Consider the following 25,902-nt stretch of genomic DNA (forward strand, 5'->3'; position numbering starts at 1 on the left):
CATGATTTGGGGGTATTTTTTCAATTACCCAGATTAATTACACTGCATAAATTTGACTACAACCAGAATGGATGAAGATCCAAGTGTAAGGCTCTTTACTGCAGAAGAACCAGATCTGCGGACCCTCAAAATTACCCTCAGACTGACCAAATTCAAGATAGACGGGGAGGGAAAAGAGGCAAAATATAGAGAAATAAAAGAGACATAAACTCACAAAAAGAGAAATATAGAGAAACCAAGGATACAATGAGAGCAATACAGTAAAATCAATGGGATAAAAAAAGATACATAAATAGCTATGGAGAGATAAATGTAGAGAAGTAAAAAGAGGCATAAAGAGATACCTAAGAAATGTGAGAAAATAAAATGACATAAAAAGAGAGAAACAAGGAGACAATTAGAGAATAAAAAGAGACAAAGACACTAAGAGGGAGAAAATAGAGAGATTTAAAGATAAATACAAAAAGACAGAAAACCCAAGAAGGAATAAATTAAAGAGACAATAAGAGTAACAGAAATAGAGAAAAAGAGACATAAAAGAGAAATAGACTGCAATAAAATTAATATAATAAGATACATAAAGAGACAAATAAACAGAAACACTTAAAAGAGACATAGAGGCATACGTACAGTTATATACAGTAATAGCATAAAAAGACAAAATAAATAGAAATTAAAGAGACAAAGGGAATCAGAGAAATGGAGATAAATAAAAGAAACACCATCAGATCCATAAAGATAAATGATACAAAAGAGACAAACTGAAAGAGAGAGAGAAATAGAGGGAAATTACATAAACTTGAGACATAATAATATATATAAATAGATAGAATGAATGAGATAAAAGAGAGATAATGAGAGAGATACAAATAGAAAGATATAAAAGAGCAATTTAAGTGAGAGAATTAGAGAGAGACCAAAGAGACAAACAGAGACATAAATAAAGAAATAAAAGGCTCCAAATGTATTTATTAAACAGCAATCAGGAAAGGTGTGTTTAAAAGAGATAGATAGATTAGATAGCCACATTATTAATTATTAACAACATGTTTTTTATTAAAAGCAAATTAAATCCTTGCATCACATTAAAGCTTGGCTTGTGACGGGAGAGAGAGACAGACAGAGAGAGAGAAATAAAGAGAGAGAGAACTCGATAGCCCATGGGTAGTTTGGGGGGGGGGGGGGGGCAGTTGGGGTCAGTTTGCCCCTGTGCGCTCGAGCCTGCAGCGCCAGCGCGTCGCCAGGCGGCGTGTAAACGATAAATGTTCACTATGTGTTTCCCTAAAGAGAGAGATCACAATGAAAATCAACTCTCTCTCTCTTTCTCTCTCTCTCTCTCTCTCTCTCTCTCTCTCTCTCTCTCAGACACTCAAGATGCCAACAAATAGCCATTGAGTAAGCAGCTTAAATACCCCCACCCCAGAGCCCCCAACCCACATAATACTTAAATGAATTCATCAAGCGAGTAAAGGAGACATTTGAAAAAAGAAAGGAGTGAAATATTTGCTGTTATTGAGGACGAGAAAAAAGATACCCGGACCACCACACTGCCACCCCCCCCACCACCAATACTACAAAACCTCAGAAAAAAAGGAAAAATATTTCAAATCAAACCAAATAATACAATATTATCCTTAAATCATTATTACTTAGTTTTATCTTTTTTCAGTTATTATTTTTTAGTTAAATAGTATAAATAAAATATATGACGAAAGCCATGCCTTTTATATTGTTTATTTATTGGTTTTATTATATAATCGCCAAATAAATTAATTAGTAAAAAATTTTTTTTTATTATTATTAGTATTATTGCCATGTGTTTATACTAAAAATTAAATCTATAATTAAAACAGTGCGGATCAAAAAATAAGATAATCCGGCGCTCCTATCTTTATTTCTTAATTTATTTATTCATTAAATTCGTAAACGCACAAACAAAAAAAACGAAACGGCGGCGGCAAAACAAAAATCAAGCAACAAACCCCTAAAACCTCAAGCATCAGCAGAAACTGGTGTCACTGGTGCAGAATGGGCATGAAAGGAGGGTCGGGGTGGGGCAGTTTTGGGGTGGGGTGGGCAATAGAAACCCCATCATCTTCACTCACGGGGGCAATAAAGGAGGACGCTTTTAATAAAACGCTTCGTTTAGAGAGACATGGCCGCGTTATTGTGCTTGTCTCTGGGGTGAGGGGGTGGTGGTGGGGTGGGGTAAACGGGGGGCATTTGTCTCCAATTCCCCTGCCATCCATTTCATTAGCTAATCTACTCATCTCTATCTTCCCATCTCCTCCTCCTCCTCTCCTCTGCTCTGTGGTTGAGGGCACCAAGCATCTCCACGCGGAAACAAACACATCTGCAGAAACAGAGAAAAGAAAGAGAAAAAAGAAAAGATGGAAAAAGAGAGAGAGAGGGGGGAGAGATTTGGATTGCACAGCTTTGCGTGTTGTATTGTTGTATGATGAGCACTGATAAGCAGCTCTGTAGGCCACCATCCACAGAGAGAAAGAGAGACAGAAAGAGAGAGAGAACATCTCAGAAGAACAAGAAGCACCAGACATGACCTTCATGGTCTTTATATTAGTCTGATATTACAACCCGATATTACAAAACAATTTATTTATGTTTATTGGGCAAAACTGAGATTTTAAATATCCCATTTTTTATTTTTTACTATTTCTCTTTATTTCTCCTTATTATTATATCTCACTTTAGTCCTATAAGAGATTTTTTTCTTTAAACTACACTTCTCATTTTGGTCTCACAATCTTTCTTGCTGTGGCTCTAACCTTTACTCTTGCTTTCTCTTTAGTCTTTACTCTTTAGTCTTTTACCATTAAGTGTCTCATCCTTTGGTCTCACTCTCTTACATAAGTGTCTGTTGCTTTAATTTGTCTCCTTTTAGTTTCGCTTTCTTTTTTTTTGGTGTCACTTCCAATTATTTAGTCTTACTATCTCCCTTAGTCTTTCTCTGTTTACTCTCTTTCTCTTCTTTTAGTGTTTTTAGTTTATATCTTTATCCTTCATTTTGTCTCACTCATTCCTATTTTCTCACTATCTCTTTAGTTGCTCACTCTTTTTTCTCTCCCTTTAATCAAACTTATTTGGTCCCTCTCACCAAGTCTTACACATTTTTTATTCTCACTTTTTTATTCTCTCTGTTTTTAGTTTAATCACTCCCTGAGTCTCAATCTGTCTTTATTGTCTCATCTCTTCATTTAGTCTTCCTCTCTATTCTTTTAGTTTCACTTTATTCTCTATTCTTTTAGTTCATGCAGTCTCTTCCCTTTTCTCCCTAATCTCACTGCTCTTTTAGTCTCTCTGCCTTTCATCTCGACCTCTCTTCTACCTCTTGTGTTCCCCTTCAATTGCACTCTCTAACTTAAATCTTACTTTCTTTTCCTCCTTTTAGTCTCTCCTTTTAGTCAAAATCTGTCTCTTTACTGTCTCCCTTTGGTCTCTCTACCTGTGAACTGACCCCACTCTCTCTTCCATTAGTATCTCTACTTTTAGTTTCCCTCTATCCTATTGGTCTTTCTCCCTTTAAATTTTCTCTCTCTGTATTTTTCTCTCTCAGCATAGCTGTCATTCTGCTTTCTTTATTCATGATTTGACTGTATTTCTGCACTTCCATTTTGCCTCTTTCTCTCTCTCTTTCTTCCCCCTCCTTCTTGGTCTCTTTATTCTGGATTGACCTGAGCGATGGCGAATGGGCGAATGGAGGAAATAAAAAAAAAACATGTCACAGCACTGGAACTCTAGAGAGAGAGAGCAAGAGAGTGAGACAGAAAGAGAGAGGCTGAAGGCTGAGAGAGAGACACTCTTATCACATAAATACAGCCATGAACACATGAAAGACTTAAAAGACCAATAATAATAATAATAATAATAATAATAATAATAATAATAATAATAATAATAATTATTATTATTATTATTATTATTATTATTATTATTATTATTATTATTGTTATTGGTGTATTCATTTTAATATCCTCCATCATATCTCATATCCTGTAATCTTGTGTAAGGAGGTGATAAGATAAAGCAGATAGCTGCAGCTCCAGCCCTGCTAGTGTATCAGCTCTTGTATCTGTTATCTTATTTTGATGTCAGGGTGTTTTTTTTTTTTACATCATAATGATCTGCTTTTATCTCTGTTATTATTATTCCACCAGCAGGTGTGTTACACCACACACACACATGAGGACACACACACACACACACACACACACACACACACCTCCTCCTCCACATCCTCCTTAACCACTAAACCCACCTTTATACACCTATCCACACAGCCTGGGCAGGGGTGCTTCTCCAAGTCTTCATTATTATCATCATCATCATGAACTGGCATTAAAACTCTTGGATGGAGTGTATATATATATATATATATATATATATATATATATATATATATATATATATATATATATATATATATATATATATATATATATATATATATATATGTCTGCTTGGAAGGATGGATGTTTGGATGGGGTTGGATGGGGTGGGAATGTTGGTGTCTAATGGTGGTGGGGGTTTACAGGGGGGCGAATTAGCTTCATCGATTCTTTTTAGATGCAAATATTGCGTTATCTCCGCGTTACTTGCGCTGTTTTTTGGGGTGTTTATGATTAATTATCTGCTCTTGGTGAAAAATAAATCAGGCGAAAATGAGGGATCTCGCGCTGCAGGTCGTTGCTGTTCATTTCTGCTTGAAACTGACACACTAATTATAGAGCTCGTGCACTAGAAGGCAAGATTACCCCAGCCTTTTTATTTTATTTTATATTTCTTATTTTTTTTATTATCAGATCCCCTTATGTTTTACCAATTAAAAATGGCAAAGGCATTTTCACTGCCCCCAGGGATAAAAAACACCCCCCTCCACAACATTGGCCATCACTTTCCCCCATCAGATTCATTGTGATGTATTAGATGCAATAAATTATCCCATGTAACAAAACATGGCTCGCTGAAAGGCAGATAATCTGGAGGGGAGAGATAAGGATTCATTATTCCTCATCATTATGGCTCTGCCTTCTTTCTTAATCAGCCTCTCTGATCCTGCAGGATCTGGGCGCCGAGCAGATAAGCGAGCAAGTCGTTTATAATTCTCCCCACCTCGGCCTAATATTTTAAAATCAAATCGAGGAGAGAAGAGGAGGAGGGAGAAGAAGCTTTAAAAAAATAAAAAGGAGAGGAAAAACACAGCTACCATGCAAAACAGAATGATAAAACAGAGAGAGAGGGTCTTGTGGGCACGCGCGGTTGATAATCGTTGTTTTTTGTACCTAAAATGAATATTTTTGAAAAAAAAAAAACCCCGCATTTTTACGTCTTAGACTTGCACTTAAAAATGCTTACATTAGCTTGTTTGATCTGTCACACTGGTGCAGCATTATTAACAATAAAATAATGACCTGTCTGATATGTCTAAACTCAAAATTAGTCGAATAAAATTGGCAAATTTGACAATTAATAAAAAAGGCAAACTGATATTTAATGCAATTACATAGTAATGAAACAGGAGAGAACTGGCTAAAATTATATTGTATATATAAACGTTATGTTAAACAACAAAGCCGTGACGACTAAATCAATTATCATATAATAAATTTGACAAATTCTCAAAGAATCAATGTTAACTTGGATACAAAAAATAAGAAATAGAACTACAATAAACGCCCAATGATGTTTGCTTTGTAATTTTGTGGTGTTCAATTCAGATAGTTCGTCAAATAAAAAAGATAAGGAAGCACCTGCACACGTAAAAATATACTAACAGGAGATAATGGAAAAATAAGAAAACAATGGCGTGGCATATGTGATTAAAATCAAAAGAACTCGACAATTTTTAAAGAAATATTTATACGTTCATAAATATTTGCTTTTGTTCGTGTTGGATTGGACAGTTTAGTCAGTTAAAGTCAAATAACACCATAAGGCAGCAACCGCGCAACAAATGAGAGCGGTGTGCTTAAAATTGTAGGGAAAATATAAAACTAAAAATAATAATCGGTTTACGAAGGTGATATCATAATCCCTCGGCCTATCTGCTGCAGATAAGATTGAGAGAGAGTTATAAATACCGCCAAGAAGAGCATAAATAAATAAATAAACATAATAAACAGTGTTTTTTTCCTGGGGTTTACACTTGGCTGTTGTCAGCTCGAAGTGTCACGCGCAATTTAACGGGAGATCGCGAGCGAGCAGAGGTGTTTCTCTCTCTCTCTCTGTGTCTCTCTCTTTCTCTCTCTCTCTCTCTCTCTCTCTCTCTCTCTCTCTCTCTCTCTCTCTCTCTCTCTCTCTCTCTCTCTGTCTCTCCCTCCCTCTTAGGCTCACTCTCTCGCTCTCTCTCTTTCTTTTTCCCTTTTATTCCTCCCCCTTCTATCTCCCGACATGATTTGCAGCAGAAATAACGTGTACATCAATCAATATTTTTTACTATTAGCATTACAATAATAGAACTCAAATGTAGCGCTATTTAACAATTATTATATTATTATAGTCACCTTTGCTATTTCTTTGTATTAACCTCACAGTCCTCACTTTACTTTTGTGGTTCACTTTTAGATTCTCTAATTGTTGAGAAAATAAAATGTTATTTGTTTGTTATAAATTTTTAACGTCACCGTTTTCTGTATTTTCTATTTTGCAAAATCTCTTGCTTCCCTCGTGTTTTTTCAAACTGTTTAGAAATGTAAAAAAATCTGTTTCTTTTATTTTATTTTAATGCGTTAAAACTGTTCTTCTTCGTCTTCACGTTTGTCCTCCTCTTCACGGCCTCCTGCTTTCTTCACAGATTCCCTAATTGATAAGAAATTAAATCATAAATAAACAATCAAATTATAATTTCAGTCACATTTAACGCTTCCAAATGCAGAGAATTAAACTAATTAATTCAGAACTGCTTTTTTTTCTTAATTCCACCACCCTTAATCTTGCATTTATTTCATTTGCTACGTGCCTTAATTATCTGCTTCGATTTGACCCCTTTTGTGTTTTTTGTGTTGTTATTATTCTATCAAGAGCATCAGCAGGCTGTCTGGGTAGTGATTGCTTATTAAAATATGAAAATCTTTTAACAGCTAAGCATTTTATTTCCAAGGTTATTAAATCGTTAGATCGTCAAGTAACATATGCACGTGCTTTTTTGGGAGAGGAGGGGTGCTAATTCTCTTCCAAACCAAACATATAAATAAAAGCATTTAGCATATCATGTTCTTGAACGATCTGGATAATTGTTTTTATTAGTATTAATAATTTTGCGTTTTTTGGCTTAAAACTGACGCAAGTTCGTCGTATTGACGTTTGAGCCAATTATCGCTAATTTACGAGGTTAATTGAATTTCTCCTGCAACTGTAGATACTGGCATCTGTCATGTTTTCTCTCGTTCTCTCTCGCGCTCTCCCTTCTTCTCTCTCGTTCTCTCTCTCTTTCTTTCTTTTTCTCTTTCTCTCTCTTCCCATCTCAAATGTGCCGATCAGTCCAAAGCAGCAACATCGTTTTCACGTTTGGCTCGTTTTCCCACCGATTTTAACATTATATATCGTTATTATCAGGCATCAGACATCGTATTGTAATGTATTTTTCTGTTTTTTTTTTTTCAATTTTACTTTTTTCACATAATCTAAATTTTGCAATTGATTTTTTTGGAATTATAATGTCATGATGAATTAAGCAATAGAAATGCTCCAAAAAACCTTGGAACAATATCTTTATTTCTGTTTTTTTCTGCTTCTGTAATTTTGCTATTTTGAAAATATTTGTGTTTTTAAAATGACAAGGACAGTATGGCAACACTGATATACCTTGGTTAGATTGTATAATTTATTTTAGATTCTAGATGTATGTCATTGTCGCTTACAAATTTACAAATATAACCAAGAGTTCTTTTTTTTTTTTTTAATGAGCGATTCTATAGAATAACCCATCTTGAATCTTTGGAGAACCACGTTTACATATATCTATCGGTTTGAGGAACCTTTAATCCGAGCAGGCCTTTTGAAAAACACCATTCGAAACCATTTTTTATGGAAGCAAACAGAAAAGCCCCGAAGACCCTTAACTGCACATTTATTACCGGATGAGTTCGGAAATCTTGTCTCCAATCTCCAGTATTGTATGTGTACGTGTAAGGGGCTCTGAAAAAAGGGTATACATCGAGAGAGAGAGAGAGAGAGAGAGAGAGAGAGAGAGTGTTTATGTGTGTGTGTGTGTTAGCGTGTACACGCTCGTTCGCGTGCCTCTGTCTCCGAGCATCATCTTACCGTCCTCTGCGTCGCTCTCTGTGTGGTTGAGAAAAAAGGAAAAAGAACAAATAAACAAACAAACAAATAAGCAAGAACATGGGTGTGTGTTGCGTTAGAGATAAATAGGATGGAGGGATTTGAGTAAAGTGGAGGAGTGTGAGTATGTGTGAGGGTGAGAGATGCTCGAGAAAAAAAATGCTGCTACACATGGTACCTGCAGTCTGCATCTGCTCGGCCTGCGGCTCTGCGAAGTCTCTGCGCGCGCGTTTAAAAACACTCTTATCCAATGTGTGTGTGTGTGTATGTTTTGTTTTCTCTCTCTCTTTCTCTTTCTCTCTCTGCAACCTGCACCGACACGGAACAGCTCGCGCGCGCACTGTACAGTAAGTACGGTAACTGTGTGTGTGTTTGTGTGTGATGTGTGTGTGTGTGTGGAAGAAGCAAGCACCCTGATTTCTCTCTCTCCTTTTCTCTCTCTGTCTCGCGGGCGCGCGCACGCTGTAAATGCCATCGGCACCTCGATCTGTGTGTCACTTCACATCTAAAACCCATCACGAGCACACACACACGCACACATACACACACTTATTCTCATTCACGCGAACGCGCACGCCTGCATGAATCCATCCATCCACCAAGGCTTCTTCTTCTTCTTCTTTTCACGTGCGAGTCCACCTTATCATCTTCCTCATAATCATCATCGCGCTCAGGTCAGTGCAATTAACATTCACCTTTATTCCGCCTCGCGCTTGTTTGACGTTTCTGTTGTTATCCTCTTTTTAAACGCATATTTTTGGTGTGAGTGTATGTGTGCATGTGTGTGCGCGCGCGCTCTCCCGTTTGTGGCTTCTTCTTGTTGTCCTCTCGAGTGTCTCGTTCGTGCGAGATTTTAAAAAAATCTGACGAGTTTTTAATGATTTACCTAATTTTAAATAGCTATTTTATGACGCTTTTAAAGCGGACACACACAAAAAAAAAATGCACGGGCAGCGATTTGCTAAGCAGCACGAGGCTCGCACCCTCCTCTCTCCCTCTCTCTCTCTCTCTCTCTCTCTCTCTCTCTCTCGCTCTTTTTCTTGTTCTCTCTCTCTTTTTCCCTTCTACTGGTTTCTGCCCAGTGCACGGGTTGAGCACTGAGCAGTGCAACGAACTGGTCAAAATGGTGCATCTCCAGCGCGATTTTTGTTTTACACAACTTGTGTTTTTATTTTTTCTATTTTCTATAATCATTACAGTGAATTTTCATAGCTTTGTAGTATCGATTGGGTCTCGTGTGTGGGTGGTGTTTTTGGTTGAAGATATTAAAGATTTAAATTGCTCGTTTTAGCGTGTGCTGGATTTTATAAATAGCAGCCTCGTGTACAGTCATTTTAGAGTCTTTGCCCCCGGTGCACGAGTGAAGATGGGATTTAATGATCTATTACCCTTTATACCCCCCCCCCCCCCCAGCCTCTACCATAACCCGTGAAATTGATCTGATTAGGAAAACCAGGCGCTAGGGTGTCACCTGTACCTGTGTGTGTGTGTGTGTGTTTCTGTGTGTGTGTGTGTGAGAGAGAGAGGTTCTGACATCGAGAGATGATGAGAATACACCAAGGAGACATCAATGCCTCTTGCATGTGTGTATTCGTTCATGTATTTGCGCACAACTGAAAACACTGTTGTTTCATACAAAGGCCTCCAAATCACTATTGAAGATCAAACATCCTCAGCCTTGCTCACTAAACGTCAACAAAACCCGATATATAGTAATTGTAAAATGAAAATAGAGATACACAGAAAATAAAACTGACTCACACTTCTTTTTTCACCATTGCGCGTACCTTTCTTTGTTTGCCCCGGAAAGGAACATTCAGGCAGGTAAAGAGGTCAAACAGGCCTTCAGATTGAAGAAATTGGCATCGATTTGCCTCCATTGCCTTACAGTGTATACATACCATTATCAGGATTTGGCTTAGCTGCATTACTTGTCATTGTTTTTAGCCCTTTAAAAGCGTGTTTTTAGCCCCAACCTAAGAAGAATTGTTTTAGCCCTGTATTTTTGTTGCACTGTTTTTCAGCTCTATGTAAAGATGCATTGTGTTTTTAGCTACACATTTGAATGTAAATGGAAGAAATAGGTATTAGCTCTATGGTACAGTCTTTTGCTTAAGACATTTCACTTTTACACTTAACCATCCTCAACATGTCATTGAGTCTTTAACTCCCTACCTTTAACAGCCCCAACTTTGGTGGCACTGGGTTTTAGCCTCTTTCGTGAGAGCATCGTTTTTTGAGTCCCTATCTTAACCTTTGGCTATTTTAACCTCAACCTTAGATTCATTTTTTACTCCATCCTTACATGCATTGAGTTTTTTAGCCTATACCTTAAGGGCATATTGTTTTTTTAGCCCCTATCTTAAAAGGCACTGGGTCTTTTAGCCCCTACCTTGGAGACATTATATTTCAGACCCTGCCTTAGAGGCAACGTGTTTTTAGCCTCTACCTTGTAGCCATTGGTATTTTGCCCCTATTTTAGAGGCAATGGGTTTTGTAGTACAAACCATTTTTTTACACCTAGCTATCCTTAAAATATGCATTAGTGACATTTGTTTTTTAGCCTTGTTAACATAGGATTTTGGCCCTTACATTAGAGCCATTTTTTTTAGTCCTTATCTTAAAGGCATTAGGATTTTTAAATATCAGGATTATAGTCATTGGTTTTTTTTACCCTTAACATTAACAAATTGAGCTTTGGGACCTACCTTAGAGGCAATGTTTTTAGACCTGTATTACAGGCACTATTGGCCCATACTTTGGAGCCATTTAGTGGATATTTAGCCTTTTATGAAAGATGGTTTTAGTTTCAAAAGCGTTTGCCTCTATTTCAGAGGCATTTATTGTTTACCTTAAAGGCACTGCCCCAAAGGCCTTTATCTTTTTTAAGGGGCTTTAGCTCCTTTACCTTTCTTAGAGACATACCTTAGAGGCAATTAATCTGCCTGTGGCATATTTTTAGAGGCATATATCTAAACTTAGCATTTAGCACATATCCTGCCTTAAGTTTATAGCTTTAATCTTAGATGCACTTCCTCTAAATTAAAGGAATTGGGAAATCTTAGCACATATTATGGAGACACTGTCAGTTCAAATAGCCATTGTGTTTATCTTTAGCTTATTCGTCTATGATGTGGGTTTTTGCCTGTAGCTTAAAGCCATTATATTTTTAATGCCAACGAAAGGACACAAAGAAAGGTTTTGTTCTTCTCAGCATTAAAGGCATTGGTATATTTAACCCCTGTCTCGGAGGTATTGTTTTTTAAAACCCTTACCATAGAGGCATATATATATATATATATTAGTTATTGCCCCGCATTAACTGTATTTCCTCCCTGGCGTATCTCTTTTAACATTAGGAGAGACAGTACAACCCTTTACTCCACACCTTAGAGGCAGTAGCCTACCTCAGAAGCAGTAAGCCCCTATCTCAGATGTGTTTAGCTCCTATCTCAATGCTGATGAAAGTCTTTCATGCGGCCCGCGTGTCTCCTCGCTGCTGTTCTTAATGTGTTTTTTTCTTTTTTCATCCTTTCTTCCTGATTTACCAAAAACCAAACCTACGGTCGAAGCTCTTGCGCGTCACCCCCTCCTCTAACATCAGTCGCCTTTTAATGTCAATGTCGTTCTTAGAAATACAGGTTTTCTCAGTCTGACGCAGCTTTCTGAATTTTACTCCACTGATTCTGAGAATCTGAACTGGCCCGAATATCACCAGGCACTCAAAAAGAAATCTCGTTCTTGAAAAGACCTGAAAAAGTACCGAGCGGGATTAATCATAGCGTGCCCTCTTTTTTTAACGGCTCAGTGAACATCTTTTGAACGTCCTTTGTGCACACGTTGGTGTTTTTGTTATCATTGTTTGGCTGTTATTAGTATTGCTATTGTTTTTACGATTTTGTGCTGTTATTAACGATTTTATTGCATTTGCTGTAAATGTGGCTTTTTGTGTATTTGAGGCGCAAAAGTGGAGGAGCTTGGATAAAAGTCTCTGAACGTCCTTTGTGCACACTGTTTTGTTTTCATTATTATTATTATTATTATTATTATTATTATTAACTATTGTTAGTTTTTTGTATTGTTATAATTTTAGTTGCATTGTTATTAATATTGCTGTTGTAGATGTAGCTATTTTGTTTTTGATTGGTTGTGTCTGAGTTATTGAAATGCAAAAGCTTTGGGTGACTTGTCTTGAACGTGCACACGTCTTTATTCTTATTATTAGTTTAACGTTAGTGGTAATATTATTACCTGCATTTTGTACAAAAAATACTGGAGGTGGAATGAATGAGCTTTGGGAGAGAACGGGTTGTTATTATCCTTATTTGGTTTTTAGGAGTAGTAAAATTGTTATAATAATTGTTATTATCATTATTTGTATTGTTATTGTTGTGGTAGTAAGTGTAAGTTATTTTGTTTTCTTCGGTGAACGTGGCGATTTGGCTGCTACTAGTGTTAATAACATACATATTGTCATTTTAACGTTCAGATATTTCGTTTGCTTATATCTGTGGTATTGTGTGACGTAATTACTCAGTATACAAGTAAAAATAAAATCAGAATATTAGTTAAAATATTTCTTTTGGCTAAACAAAAGCCAGCGTGCTGCTCTGAGGATGAGAGTGTGCAAGGTGTTTGTTCTTGTGCCCGTTTTAATCCCCTGTCCTCACACTGGGGCCTACTAATTGCGTATTATATGGTGCAGTGCCTGAAGCGCGCGCTTGTATATTTATTTTATTTATTTTTAGTGGTTAGGTTAATTACTATAGGCCTTTTTGTTTATGTATTTTTTCGGTTCTTATTTTTTCTTATTTTATGATTCTATTGTGCATACTTTTTTGTATATGGGTTTTTGTATATGGTTGTTTTTTGTTTTGTAAAAACGAATAAAAAAAACATAAAAAATAAAAGTGCATATTAAAACGTGTCACTAATGATAGTAGTAGTAGTAATAATAATGAACCAGTTGATTTTATCAACACCATCTTCACACACTGGCAACGCAGCAGTGTGATTTTAATCTGCACTGACTTACACCGTAATAACTCATATTATCTTACCCCATCTTACATCTTACAGACACACAAACACATCGCGTGCACAACCAGAGATAGGCATTTTCTACTATGCAGTGTGTGTATAATATATATATATATATATATATATATATATATATATATATATATATATATATATATATATATATATATATATATATATATATATATATAATGTCATCTGCTGATTAGGTGGAAGGTTTAACTCTCATTCGCGCGCATGTCGCATGTGTGTGTTAAAACCTTCCATCTAATCAGCAATTTCTATTTCTCTCATCCAAACACACATCTGTGGGCGCACATTTCAGACGTCCGCGCGAGTTTGTTTTTATTTGCCCGTGTGTTTTTATTATATGAGGCTTCAAAACAAGAAAACATGTTAATACGATATTAACAATAATAAAGCTAATAATTCAGATATTAATAATACGAAAAATAATGATAAGACTAGCAAATAGAAGCGAAAGCTTCTTCACTGCTTCCTCCTCCTCGCGCTTTACCAAAAAAACTCATTTCCTGCCTGTTTACTGGGCAGTGACGTCACGAAAAGCCAGCAAGAGCGCGCGCGTGTTCTTTAGTTCCATTGTATCAATCTGCGTGGACTCTGCAGCCAAACCAGGGTATTAAGACACCAGATACACCCCCTTCACGAGCCAAACGACCACCCCCGCCCCCTTCACCTAATCACGCCACTCATTACATAGTCTAGTAACAGATTCTTCTTCTTCTTCTTCTTCTTCTTCTTCTTCTTCTTCTTCTTCTTCTTCTTCTTCTTAATAGTATTATTATTATTATTATTATTATTATTATTATTATTATTATTATTATTAGAATCGGTATTAAGAATAACCTTCATAGCGATTCCATCCTATTACTCATCAATACAACCTTTCTGTTCTTTTTATATGTTACATATCTTCATTATTATCGTCAGCACCATCCTTATCTTTCTTTTCTTCCTATACGAGATTTTCTTATCAATCTTCATCACGCTAATTCTTCTTCTTCATCATCATCATCATCATCATCCTCATCATCATCATCATTATCGTCATCATTATCAACATTACCATTATCGACATCATCACCATCGTCTTCTTCTTTCTCACATCTCGCGCTGGCCACAGTGCATTTATACAGCCTTGGCCTGTGAATGATGTTGATGAAGATGAAGGCAATAATGTTGAAGAGGCGAATGATGAAGAGTAGGGCGAGGGGCGCGCTGCAGCACGGCGCGAGCACAAAGAAAAAACATTCGAAAAAATAAATAAATAAAAAAACACACACGCGTGTCACCGCGAGAGGACGCACTGTCACAATTTAAAGAGAGTTGCCGCTGTTACACACTGACACACACACTCACACACCTATACACAAACACACACACGCATCGTGGCAACAGGTCAGTAGAGCCTCAAAGCCTCGTAGCGCCAGCTCCTCGGGCCCGCAGTGTTTTTTAAAAATCTGTTTAATGTAAGCAGAACGAGTTTATATTGTTGATTATTAGATAAATTATCCTTTAGTAGTATTGTTATAACAGCAAAAGCGGATAGCACAGCAGGTAAAAGAAATAAGTAACAAACTAAGTATAATTATAAATAATAATCTTTTCAAAGATTCTAGAATATCAGCAGAATAACAAAAATATTAACTGTAAGGGGATTATTACGTTCCTCAAACGCAATGGGTGGTAAATGAAAATCAAAACAATGTGTTTGTTACAGTGCCAGTTAAAACGTTTATACAAACTTGACTGACCGTTTTTATGTTATAGACAATTTGTATATTATATTTGTATATATATATATATATATATATATATATATATATATATATATATATATATATATATATATATATATATATATATATATATGCGTGTGTATATAACTGAGTCAGAGTGGATAGACCATTTGTTTTTAGTAGTTTTGGATGTCATATATATTATTACTACATATTTAAATGTTTTGTTCACACACAGATAAATTAATTGCAATATGTGTGTGTGTGTTTATAAACGCGTGTGTGTGTGTCTTGTGTGAATGAAAGGAAGACCCCCTTCGCTTGGTCATTTTTCCCCGGCCCACTTTATTCAATTAGGCCGAGCGTCGTGGTCCCTCCCCCTGCTGATGACACAGAGCGAGAGAGGGACAGGGAGAGAGAGAGAGAGTGTGTATATGTGTGTGTGTGTGTGTGTGTGTGTAAGACCCTCCTTAAGTTGCGTCGCGCCACAGCTGTCTGCGAGCATTGAGCTGCCTGGCGCCATCCTGAAAGAATGCCTTCACTGTAAAAAAAAAAAAAACAGAGAGAGGGAGAACGAGCGAGTGGGTGAGTGAGAGAGAAAGAGAGAGAGGGAGGAGGGCGGGAGGAAGAGAGGGAGGAGGGAAATGAGGGAGTGGAGGAGAGGTTGAGCTCCGCGCTAAAACCCAGATTTGATCAGAGAGTTAAAAGTTGCGCTGAACGCCAGCAGCTCCAAACGGGGCTCGGGACTTGTTGAGCTTCGCACGAGACAAAAAATACAACAAACAACAACAACAACAAAAAACAACAAGGCAAAGAATCGCGCGCTGCTTTGGACTTATTATCGTTTTTTTATATATTCATTTTTATACACATATTGCTTGTGTATATTTATATAATAGATACTCCGCGTTTTATTTATTATTTTCCGCAAATAAGCGGGCGATTATTTTCCTCCAATGACAACTAAAAGAAAGACGACACCCGAGCACGAGAAAAGGACGGAACTGAGAAGTTAAAAAAGAAGAAAAAAAAAACACACACAAACTGTTTCTTCTCCCGTTTTGCAGGTGATCGGAAGCGATGCGAGCTTTGAAGAGCCGTGTGGATTAACCCGCAAGCAGCCAGCAAACAGCCCGAGGAAGCACAAAGGACCTCTTCTTATTGCTAATATCACCGCTAATATTTTATTAGCGCGTGTTTGGTGCGAAAAAGGCCTGAGTGCATGAACGTTTGATTGAGAGACTTAAAAAGAGACAGAGAGAGACAGACATAAAGAGAGAAAGATGGACGTGGGTGCGGAACAGCCTCGTTGGATGAGCCACCACCACCCGGTCATCAACGGGAATCACCCCGAGTCACATCACCCCGGACTGGGACACTCCTACATGGACCCATCGCAGTACCCGCTTCCAGATGACATGGATGTATTGTTTAATATTGACGGACAGGGCAACCACCCGTACTACGGGAACCGGGCCATACAGAGGTACCCACCTCCTCACAGTAAGTGTCCTTTTTTATAATATCTAAAACATTTAATACAACACATAAAAACACATTTAAAAACACAATTTGGACTACATTCTACTACTACATTCGTGCACAGTTTTTCGTCCATTTGCGTCTAACTCATAAAACACAGTTAACATGGCCTACGGTTCAGCGTCTTAGGTACGTACGATTCTTGCCGAAGTTACGCCACTGATCTACACTCATTTGAGCACATATCTCTAACAAACCTCATTTACCTCCAAGATAAGACACACTTAGATGCGTTAAATTGTATTTTAACATTATTTTTGCACAACTACGAATAAAGTTAATTTTGCAGCTTGCATCCAAACGCGTTACATGGCCTCCGAGCAGGTTTAAAGATAATCCTTTTTTACCGCGATGTAATCAAAGGTTATTTACCATTTTAAACATGCTTTATTGTACAAAGCTTTTATACTAACGTCCTAGTATGCACACTTTTAAGTTATGTTTGCTCAGTTGTTGCGTGTATTAGGCCTAATATAAATTGACATTTGCTAAAAGTGCAACAAGATATTTAATAAATGTTTTTGAAAACAATTCTATAATTATTTAAAGACTGAATTAACATTTAGAGTCAATCTAATTTTTTTTTTACTCAAAATGTTAACACGTTTTTAAGTATACATTTTGAACTATACAAAATAATGTTCTGGCTTGCTGGTGGTCTCTTATATAATTTAATAATTACACAAGGCCTATAAATATTAAATAATTCCCCAACAACGTGGTTCTGTTTTGACATCTCCCCAAGATTAAACAGTATAATTTTATTTAAATTGCTCTCATCAAACACGCATTTCACTGAAACAGCCTACTTCTTTTATTAAAAAAAGCCGTATAAACACATTAATTTTTATTATTTTTTTATACATGTATTTTATCACAATTCATACGGAGAGTTGGTTTGTTCTTGGTATTGGCTTTAAAAATAACTACAATTAACAAAACTATGTTTCCTTGGAAAGCAATGTAGCAGTCATATCAAAAATGCAACTGTTTTTTTTTTGACAGAAAGGTGTTTTTTGTACGTGTTTTAACCTTTGAAGCATTGGTGTGTCATCGGTTTCACATCTTTCTAGCATTTTTGAGTTGCTTTGCTTTGTTAGGGGCTCGCGTATCTGAATCAAGAAAGGCGCTTCAATTTACTAGGCCTTCAGCTGAAAACGAGTGAAAAAAATAAGATGCTGTTTTTTTTTAACAGTCAATATATATTAATATAATTATCTTAATGATCTGTAGTAGGTGGTATAAATTATCAGGACCTAATAAAATATAATAAAATATTTTTGTAAATAATTTGTTCTTTTTAATTGACGGTACTCTTTAGCTTCACGGCGTATCCGATCTGACCTAAGCTTCCTACGAAGACTTTATAAATTATTCTAAACGACTCAAAATAATATAAAGGTCTTTGATGAGAGAGAATTAAATAAAGCATTGCAGGAGCTAATGGTCTAATTTACTGCCCGTGACTTCCTGGGGAAAGCGTGACCTTGTTTCTCAGTTGAGGCTTTTCTCTTGTTTCTTTCGCTCTCGAACATCTCAGTACCTTCAGAAATTACTCGCAGATGGAACAGATACTGAGAAAGGATGGGGGGGGGGCGATGGTAATTTAGGGTATCTGGGGTATCGAGAGTGGTGGAGTGGTGACAACGACAGTGAAAGTCAGTCAGTGCATTAACTGTGAATTCATTGTGAGGTCTCTTGGTGTAATTACTGTAGGCCCAACGTGCAGTTTCACAATGTACCCTTTTATAGTCAGATTTTTCTTTTTTTCACATGCAAAGCAAACCTGAGAAGGTTCAGGTTCTCCAAGAGAATTGAGTCCGGTAACAAGTCAATGCTGTACAATTTTGGAATAAATAATAATAGCAGAAAAGAGTGGACTTTTACACCAGTAATTGAGTTAAAAAAAATTCCAATAAATAATTACAGCAGGAAAAAAATATATTAGCATATATTGGTCGCAGACAAACATCTGGAGGTCATCTTATGTTTGGGAGAGGAATTGATTTGGTTGTTACTGCAAAAACATGAAATAATACCAAAGAGCTTTCTAGTGCTTTAACTGTCAGTGCCAGTGTTGGTATTGCAGGCATGATTATTCACCAAAAGTCACACTGTTGACATTGTGTTGACTTGTATTTGAGATTTGCTATCTACCAGATATTTTGTTGAAGTTGTATGTGTTCATACAGAGATTAGTTGACTATTGTCACCCCTTGGTTGCATTAATGCCATCACAAATGACTTGATTATGCATGTTCGTTTTTAAGCTATAAAAGTATTTTTGTTCTATAGTGTGACATTGCTTCTCTAACCATCTTTTCTCCTCCCCCTCCTCTGTGTTTGCATGGTTTTTCCTCCTCAGGTAGTCAGGTGTGTCGTCCATCCTTGCTGCACAGTTCCCTGCCATGGCTGGATGGCAGCAAAGGCATCGGCCCACACCACAGCGCCTCGCCGTGGATGGGGCCCTTCCCTAAGACCCCTCTGCACCACCATGGCTCTCCAGGAACACTGTCAGTCTACCCTCCAGTGTCCTCCTCCTCCTCCTCTTCGTCCTCACTGTCAGCTGGACATGCCAGCCCGCACCTATTCACCTTCCCCCCAACCCCACCAAAGGACGTGTCCCCGGACCCGGCCATTTCTACCCCGGGCTCTGGCTCGTCCGTGGTACGACCAGAGGACAAAGAGTGCATTAAGTACCAGCTGCCCGAGAGCATGAAGCTGGACCCGGCCCATAGCCGGAGCATGGCCAGCATCGGCGCAGGGGCATCTGCAGCCCACCACCCCATCGCCACTTACCCTTCTTATGTGTCCGATTACGGGCCGGGCATCTTCCCACCAAGTAGCCTCATAGGTGGGTCCTCTTCTAGTTATGGTTCCAAAACAAGACCAAAAACGAGGTCCTGTTCAGGTAGGCGTGCGCTTTATTGTTACCCTTTTTAATTTTACCCCACATAAAACACCCAGGGTTGAAGGGACACCTACTATCGGTTAACCCCTTAACCTTCAAGGAGGTCCATGAATGTCCCCAGACTTATAATTCCAAACACTTCCAAATTTGTGGGAAATCTGAAGGTTAACTGGCTAAACGATTAATGGTTGTACTTAACACACAGTGCAGGTTGTTTCTTTAACACTGGGTATTTTGCTGTGTAACCTAAAAAGATTTAACAATAGTCTTTTATTTTGGAATTTTAGGGAAAAATACTCAGGACTTTTCGTTGTGCACTGCTCGTTTTCCTCTCAAAACAACCTCCCAGGACAGGGCTTTTCTCAGGCCATTGCTTTATCCAAAAGCCTGGCTCTCAAAACCTGGCTCTCAGTCCACTCCTCAAAAAGCCACCAAAGGACAGTGTTGCTTTTGGATTATCCATGTCAGACAGAGCCAGCCTGCACTGCATGCACCACAAAGGTCATGAGAATGATCGTTACATCAGGACATCAGTGACACCAAGTACAATTGGTAATGGGCCTAATAATAATAATGGTTGCAGCATAATCAAAATATAACACAACCAATTATTTGTTTACATGTCTGAGTTGCCGTCATAACCAATGCTTTTAAACCACAATTGAAACGCATTCAACACTAAACGAGGAGACAGGAGCACAGATTTATTCTCGTACCGTTTTAAGCATGAGCCCTATCTTCATTCTGCTTTGTATCTCTGATGGTGCGAAGATAACTCACAGCAGAGGTCGTATCAATGCGCGTAAACGTTATTTACGCACGCCTTAGTTGGCTAAACACGCCGGCCAAATCTTTTCCGATGCGTCCGGGCGCAGAGAGGCTTTATTATTTTATTATTATTTGCATTATTTTATCCGGCTGCCGCGTTTTCTCTCCGCTCTCTCCAGCGTTTTATATGTTTAAGCTAATCCAATTATGCTCAGCCTGCTGCACGCCACAGTCGCGCTGTTGACTTTCTGATGGTGTGTCCGGATGCCCCGGACAGGGGGACTGGGGTGGGGTGGGATAGGGAGGGTGGAAAGGGGGACAATAATAATGAACCCGGCTCAGCGCTGTCCAAACAGCAGCTCCAAAAAGGTCATCATTCTGCAACAAAACCAGATTTATTCTCGCCTCTGAAATGCGATTAGAGCGCGATTATTATATAAAGGGCCTGCGCACGCTCTCCGGCTCACTATTAATGGAAGCGATTAGCAGACGGAATTTAATTATTATTATTATTATTATTATTATTATTATTATTATTATTATTATTATTATTATTATTATTATTATTATTATTATTATTATTATATGGACTCAATATCTGCCTCGTGTATTTTGTGTGCAATGCTTTTGGGATTATTTCAGGAGCTGCTGACGATGTCAAAAAAAGAAACGCAACAAAAACGCAAAACTAAATATAAATAAATAAATAAATAAACGGAAAGAAGGAAGAGCAAATGATGAAGAAAAAAAGGTGGGGTGGATGTGGCAGCCGCTGCTGTTTCCACTGGATGTGTGTATGCGTTTATGTGCGCGCGCACAAGAGCGGCACTAGCGTGTGCAGGTTCAGCCTTTTTCTCCCTTAAGTATAGTTTAGCGCAGTGCAGTAGTAGCGTGGTGCTAGCAGTATAGCGAGCGTGTGTGTATATGTGTGTATGTGTACTTGCGCTCCGCTGACGATGGGATGGGGTAGGTGGGGCAGGTCTGCGATCAGGCGGCGCGCTCACACACACGCTCTAGCTCTTGCCTCTTGGTTTAATTTAGTGTAGTTCTATACACCTGTATAGAGGCGGACGTGCACGCGCGTGAAAAGATTTAGTGAGGGTTGAATAGATTGGTTAAAATAAACACGTTTAATACACAACATTTTTATTATTATTATTATTATTATTATTATTATTATTATTATTATTATTATTAGGCCCGTTATTGTTTTTGGTATAAATATCTAGTATATAACATGATTAACTGGGAGGTTGTTCTCGTGTGGAAATAAAATTAAAATAAATAGTTTGATTACTGTGTTTGTGTGTGCGTGTTAGAAATGTTTTACAAAAGAGTTTTTAGAAATGAACGGGGGCGAGCAAAACGTTATTTCACTTATTTAAGCCTCGTGCTGTTATAATGACATTTATAATACTTGCCTGTTGTTTGTATTTGTGTTTGCGCACGCACGATAAGCGAATGCTCTTGTACAATGATGTCATGTTGAGATTGCCATTGTCAATGAATATCATCACACTCAACTATTATTATTATTATTATTATTATTATTATTATTATTATTATTAGTTGTAGTAGTAGTAGTATTGTTGTACGCATTTTTGAACGCTTAAACTATATGCTGTAATTTGTTGGTGTTGTAGTTGACCAATACTGTACTGTACTGATCTAGAATGAGGTATATGCGCATATATATTATAATATGCGTGTGTATGTTAGATATGCGTGTGTGTAGGTGGTACAGAACCGATTTTACATGTGTGTGTGTTTTGTGTGTGCAGAGGGCAGGGAGTGTGTAAACTGCGGGGCTACCTCCACTCCGCTATGGAGGCGCGACGGGACCGGACATTACCTCTGCAACGCGTGCGGACTGTACCACAAAATGAACGGCCAGAACAGACCTCTCATCAAACCCAAGAGGAGGCTGGTATGGACAGCTCCCATACTCTCCATACTCCCATACATCTCTCTCTCTCTCTCTCTCTCTCTCTCTCTCTCTCTCTCTCTCTCTCTCTCTCTCTCATTCTCTCTGTCGGTCTCTGTCTGTCATCACACATATTATCCTGCACTGCATACACAACCTCGCACGCGCACAATCCCACCCAGCCCACGTGCCCAGTCTATTCACTTATCACACATATCACTCAGCTACACTCTAGAAATATACAGTCTACTAAAATCACATTTTAATATTTATTAGTGCCACTTTAAGTGCATTTTTGTTGAATACTATACCATTAACTGTACATTAACAATAACAGTTCTGTAATAACACAAATATTATTTTGTTTTATTTTATTACATTGATGATAAGAATTATAACACTACTACTACTACTACTACCAATAATGCTACTACTAAAGCTACTAAGAAAATATAATGAATAACTTTTTTTTTAATTAAACACTGCAGCTGTTATTTAACTTTTTTATATTTATGTATTATTATTATTATTATTATTATTATTATTATTATTATTATTATTATTATTATTATTATTATTATTATTACGTTTTTCTGCAATGTTAATTTTTTTCTGGCTGTTAAACTATTTTGCTAAATCCGGCTCGGGTATAGGTGAAAGTGAGTGTGTGTCGGAGTGTGTTGCTCTGTTTAATTAAAGCCCTTGTGTGTCAAACTCACACTTAAACCGACTGAAGCTGCTGTTAAAACTCACACAATGCGCGTAGGTCTCTCTCTCTCTCTCTCTCTCTCTCTCTCTCTCTCTCTCTCTCTCTCTCTTTCTCTTTCTCTCGCTAATGTATAAACCCGTGCTGGCAGGAAAAGGCCTGCGTGCCGGATATCTGACCGCTGCTGATAACCCCCCCAAACACCCCCTAACACCGCCCCCACCCCGAAAAGACTAAACATAAAGGAGAGGAGTGGAGGAGAAGGAGGAGGAGGGCAGAAGTCACGACACGGCACGAGATTGTTCTTCGTCATTAGGATAGACACTGAGAAAGAGAAAGAGAGAATTACGCGAGAAAAAGAAAGAATATAATTCCCATTTTGACACATATTTTAAAGATTAATATTGGACAAGATTTTTCAACAAAGCAGCGACAAACACTCTAAAAACCCACAACAAACCTCGTTTCCAATTATCGACTATCAATTTTTCCACCTCCTCGCGCGTTTCTCTCAGTGAGAAATCGATTAGTTGTGACAGATGGAAGCTTCAAGCCAAGTCTGATCAGCTTCACTTTCAGCACCAATCAATATCAATAAACACCTCTCACAGCTAATAGGGCTTAGACACAACTATGCACAAATTTAACACAAATTCGTTTGGTAATTTCACGAATTTGCTCATTTTTTTCTTTAGTTCTCTTTTCTTTTCCAGTCCATTACAACCAACTACAGCCTTTTATAGCGTGGCCTCTGCACTGATTAACGCTAATTTTAACGCATTTGTTTATTTCTTACGTTTTACATTAGTATTACTGTGTTGCGCTATATCTTTGTTTCTAATTATTTAGCAGATGTTTTTATTTTAAGATAGAATATTTTAATTCTAATTTTAATATTTTTAATGCACGATTTAGGCTATCATGTAACGTCTTTTTAACAGGCACCGCGCACAGTGAAATTTGGGCTTGGTCTAATTGAATAAACTGTTTAAACAGCCGCAGACACGCCGGCTTAAGGAAAATGTTCATTTCATCAGCCCTAATGGCTCTCTATGGAAGCGTCACTTTTATGTCCTTATGATAATATTTACATTACAAACGGGCGCGCGCGTCACGGTGATATATATTTTTCTTTTCTACGTTTTCCTTCTACACGCTAAAATAACATCTACAGTGCAGTAGCGTTAAAGACATATACGTTCAAGATTGCCGTTATAATGTGTGTATTTGATCCTAGAGAACTAGATTCAAACTGTTTGCATTACTATATGTGTTAAATCATATTGTGGGTGTTTTAATTTGCAATCAGTCACCAATCAAGGTGTTATAATCCATTACTATTGGTTGTATGCAATTTAAACACTAAATGTTACAATTCAACACTGAATGTTTTCTGTTTTTTAATTAAATAAAATAGGTTTTAACTCATAACTATACGACCTAATTAAACACCTCATCGTTTTAGTTTTTATTATTATTATTGGTATTAAATTGGTATTGGTATTGGTATTGTTCTTTTAACTCTTCAGCAATAAATTCAACCCTGTATGAGCATGTGTTAAATTTTAGCACTGCTGTGTTTTTTTTTATACTCAGGGTTTTAGTTTAACACTGTTGCCCCCAATAAAAAACAACATTAGATATAGATGTTTAATTTGCAACCCAATTGTCAACACTGTAGGTTGTTCTTTTCCAATGCTATGGGAAAATACAACCTTCCACTCTACACCCAGATTAAACACCATTATCATTATTTAATTATCATTAGTGATCATTAGTTAAAACAACAGAGATTTTTCATTCAACACTCAGTTAAACAATAGATGTTTTTATTAAAAACTTTGGGTTTAGATCATAATTATACATGATACAATTTGTTTTCTTTATCATTTGTGTTACATCGCATTGTAGATGTTGTAATCATCCAATACTAAAGGTCTGAATTCAACTTTAAAGCTTTAAATTCAGCACTGCAATTGCATGTGTTTTATGTCAGCACTGCAGGTGTTTTCTCAACACTGTGGGTATTAATTCAGTTGTCAGGGATATTGTTCAGCATTGCAGGTGTATTTATTTCAAGACTATAGATTATTCAAACACTGTATGGGTTCATTAACACTTTGAGAGACAAGTGAACTCTCTATTATTTAGCATTAGGTGTTTTGCTTTAATTACCACTCATGTAAAATAATACTGTAGGTAATGAAACTCAAAATTAGTATGTTTTAATTTTTCACTGTCAATGTCAATTTTACAGTGGAGGAATGAATTCAGCATTTGCAGTTATTTTGGGTGTTAATTCAGCACTGGAAGGGTTTGATATTCAGACACTGGAGCAGATAATAAAAGAGGCTTTGGCTGACTCTCTCTCTCTCTCTCTCTCTCTCTTTCAGTCTGCTGCAAGGCGAGCTGGTACTTCATGTGCTAACTGTCAAACGACCACCACGACACTGTGGAGGAGAAACGCGAACGGAGATCCAGTGTGTAACGCCTGCGGCCTCTACTACAAACTGCACAATGTAAGCTAACAAACTCCTCTATACAAACCACTTTATCATTTATCACTTTCTTTATACTTTATCTTTCAGTCCATATTTTCCGTCTTTTGTTCCTTCATTCTGTCTTTCTTTGTGTAGTTCTTTTTTATTTTTCTTTCTTGCTTCTGACCTTTTCTTTCTTATTTCTTTGTGGTTGTTTTTTTTTCATTTTCCTTCCTTCCTTCGTTCCTTCCTTCCTTCCTTCCTTCCTTCCTTCCTTCCTTCTTTCCTTCCTTCCTTCCTTCCTTCCTTCCTTCCTTCCTTCCTTCCTTCCTACCTTCCTTCCTTCATTTTTTCCTTATTTTACCTTGCATACTTCCATTCTTTCTTTTTTTATACATTTTCTTCTTCTTTTTTTACCCTTTCTCTGTCCATGACTTTCTCTTTCTCTTATATATTTTTTCCTAACTTCCTTC

The 25,902-nt window shown here is 37.4% G+C and overlaps 1 protein-coding gene across 3 annotated transcripts in view; it reads left to right on the forward strand.

Moving 5' to 3' along the window:
• Window positions 1–8,801: 8,801 nt before the first annotated feature.
• The window catches only part of gata3 (GATA binding protein 3), a 22,757-nt gene continuing 5,656 nt past the window's right edge, over window positions 8,802–25,902 (forward strand). Inside the window, exons 1-5 of one of the 3 annotated variants that reach the window (XM_007234986.4) lie at window positions 8,802–8,972; window positions 16,166–16,601; window positions 19,006–19,551; window positions 22,101–22,246; window positions 25,343–25,468. In XM_007234986.4, the coding sequence (XP_007235048.2) occupies window positions 16,382–16,601; window positions 19,006–19,551; window positions 22,101–22,246; window positions 25,343–25,468 (1,038 nt within the window). In that variant the 5' untranslated portion in view covers window positions 8,802–8,972; window positions 16,166–16,381. Of the gene's footprint in view, window positions 8,973–15,705; window positions 16,602–19,005; window positions 19,552–22,100; window positions 22,247–25,342; window positions 25,469–25,902 lie in introns of those variants that run through there. The other 2 variants (XM_007234988.4, XM_007234987.4) reach the window with 2 other exon arrangements.

The sequence above is a fragment of the Astyanax mexicanus genome, chromosome 2 (assembly GCF_023375975.1).
Source record: "Astyanax mexicanus isolate ESR-SI-001 chromosome 2, AstMex3_surface, whole genome shotgun sequence".
NCBI classification, from domain to species: Eukaryota; Metazoa; Chordata; class Actinopteri; order Characiformes; family Acestrorhamphidae; genus Astyanax; species Astyanax mexicanus.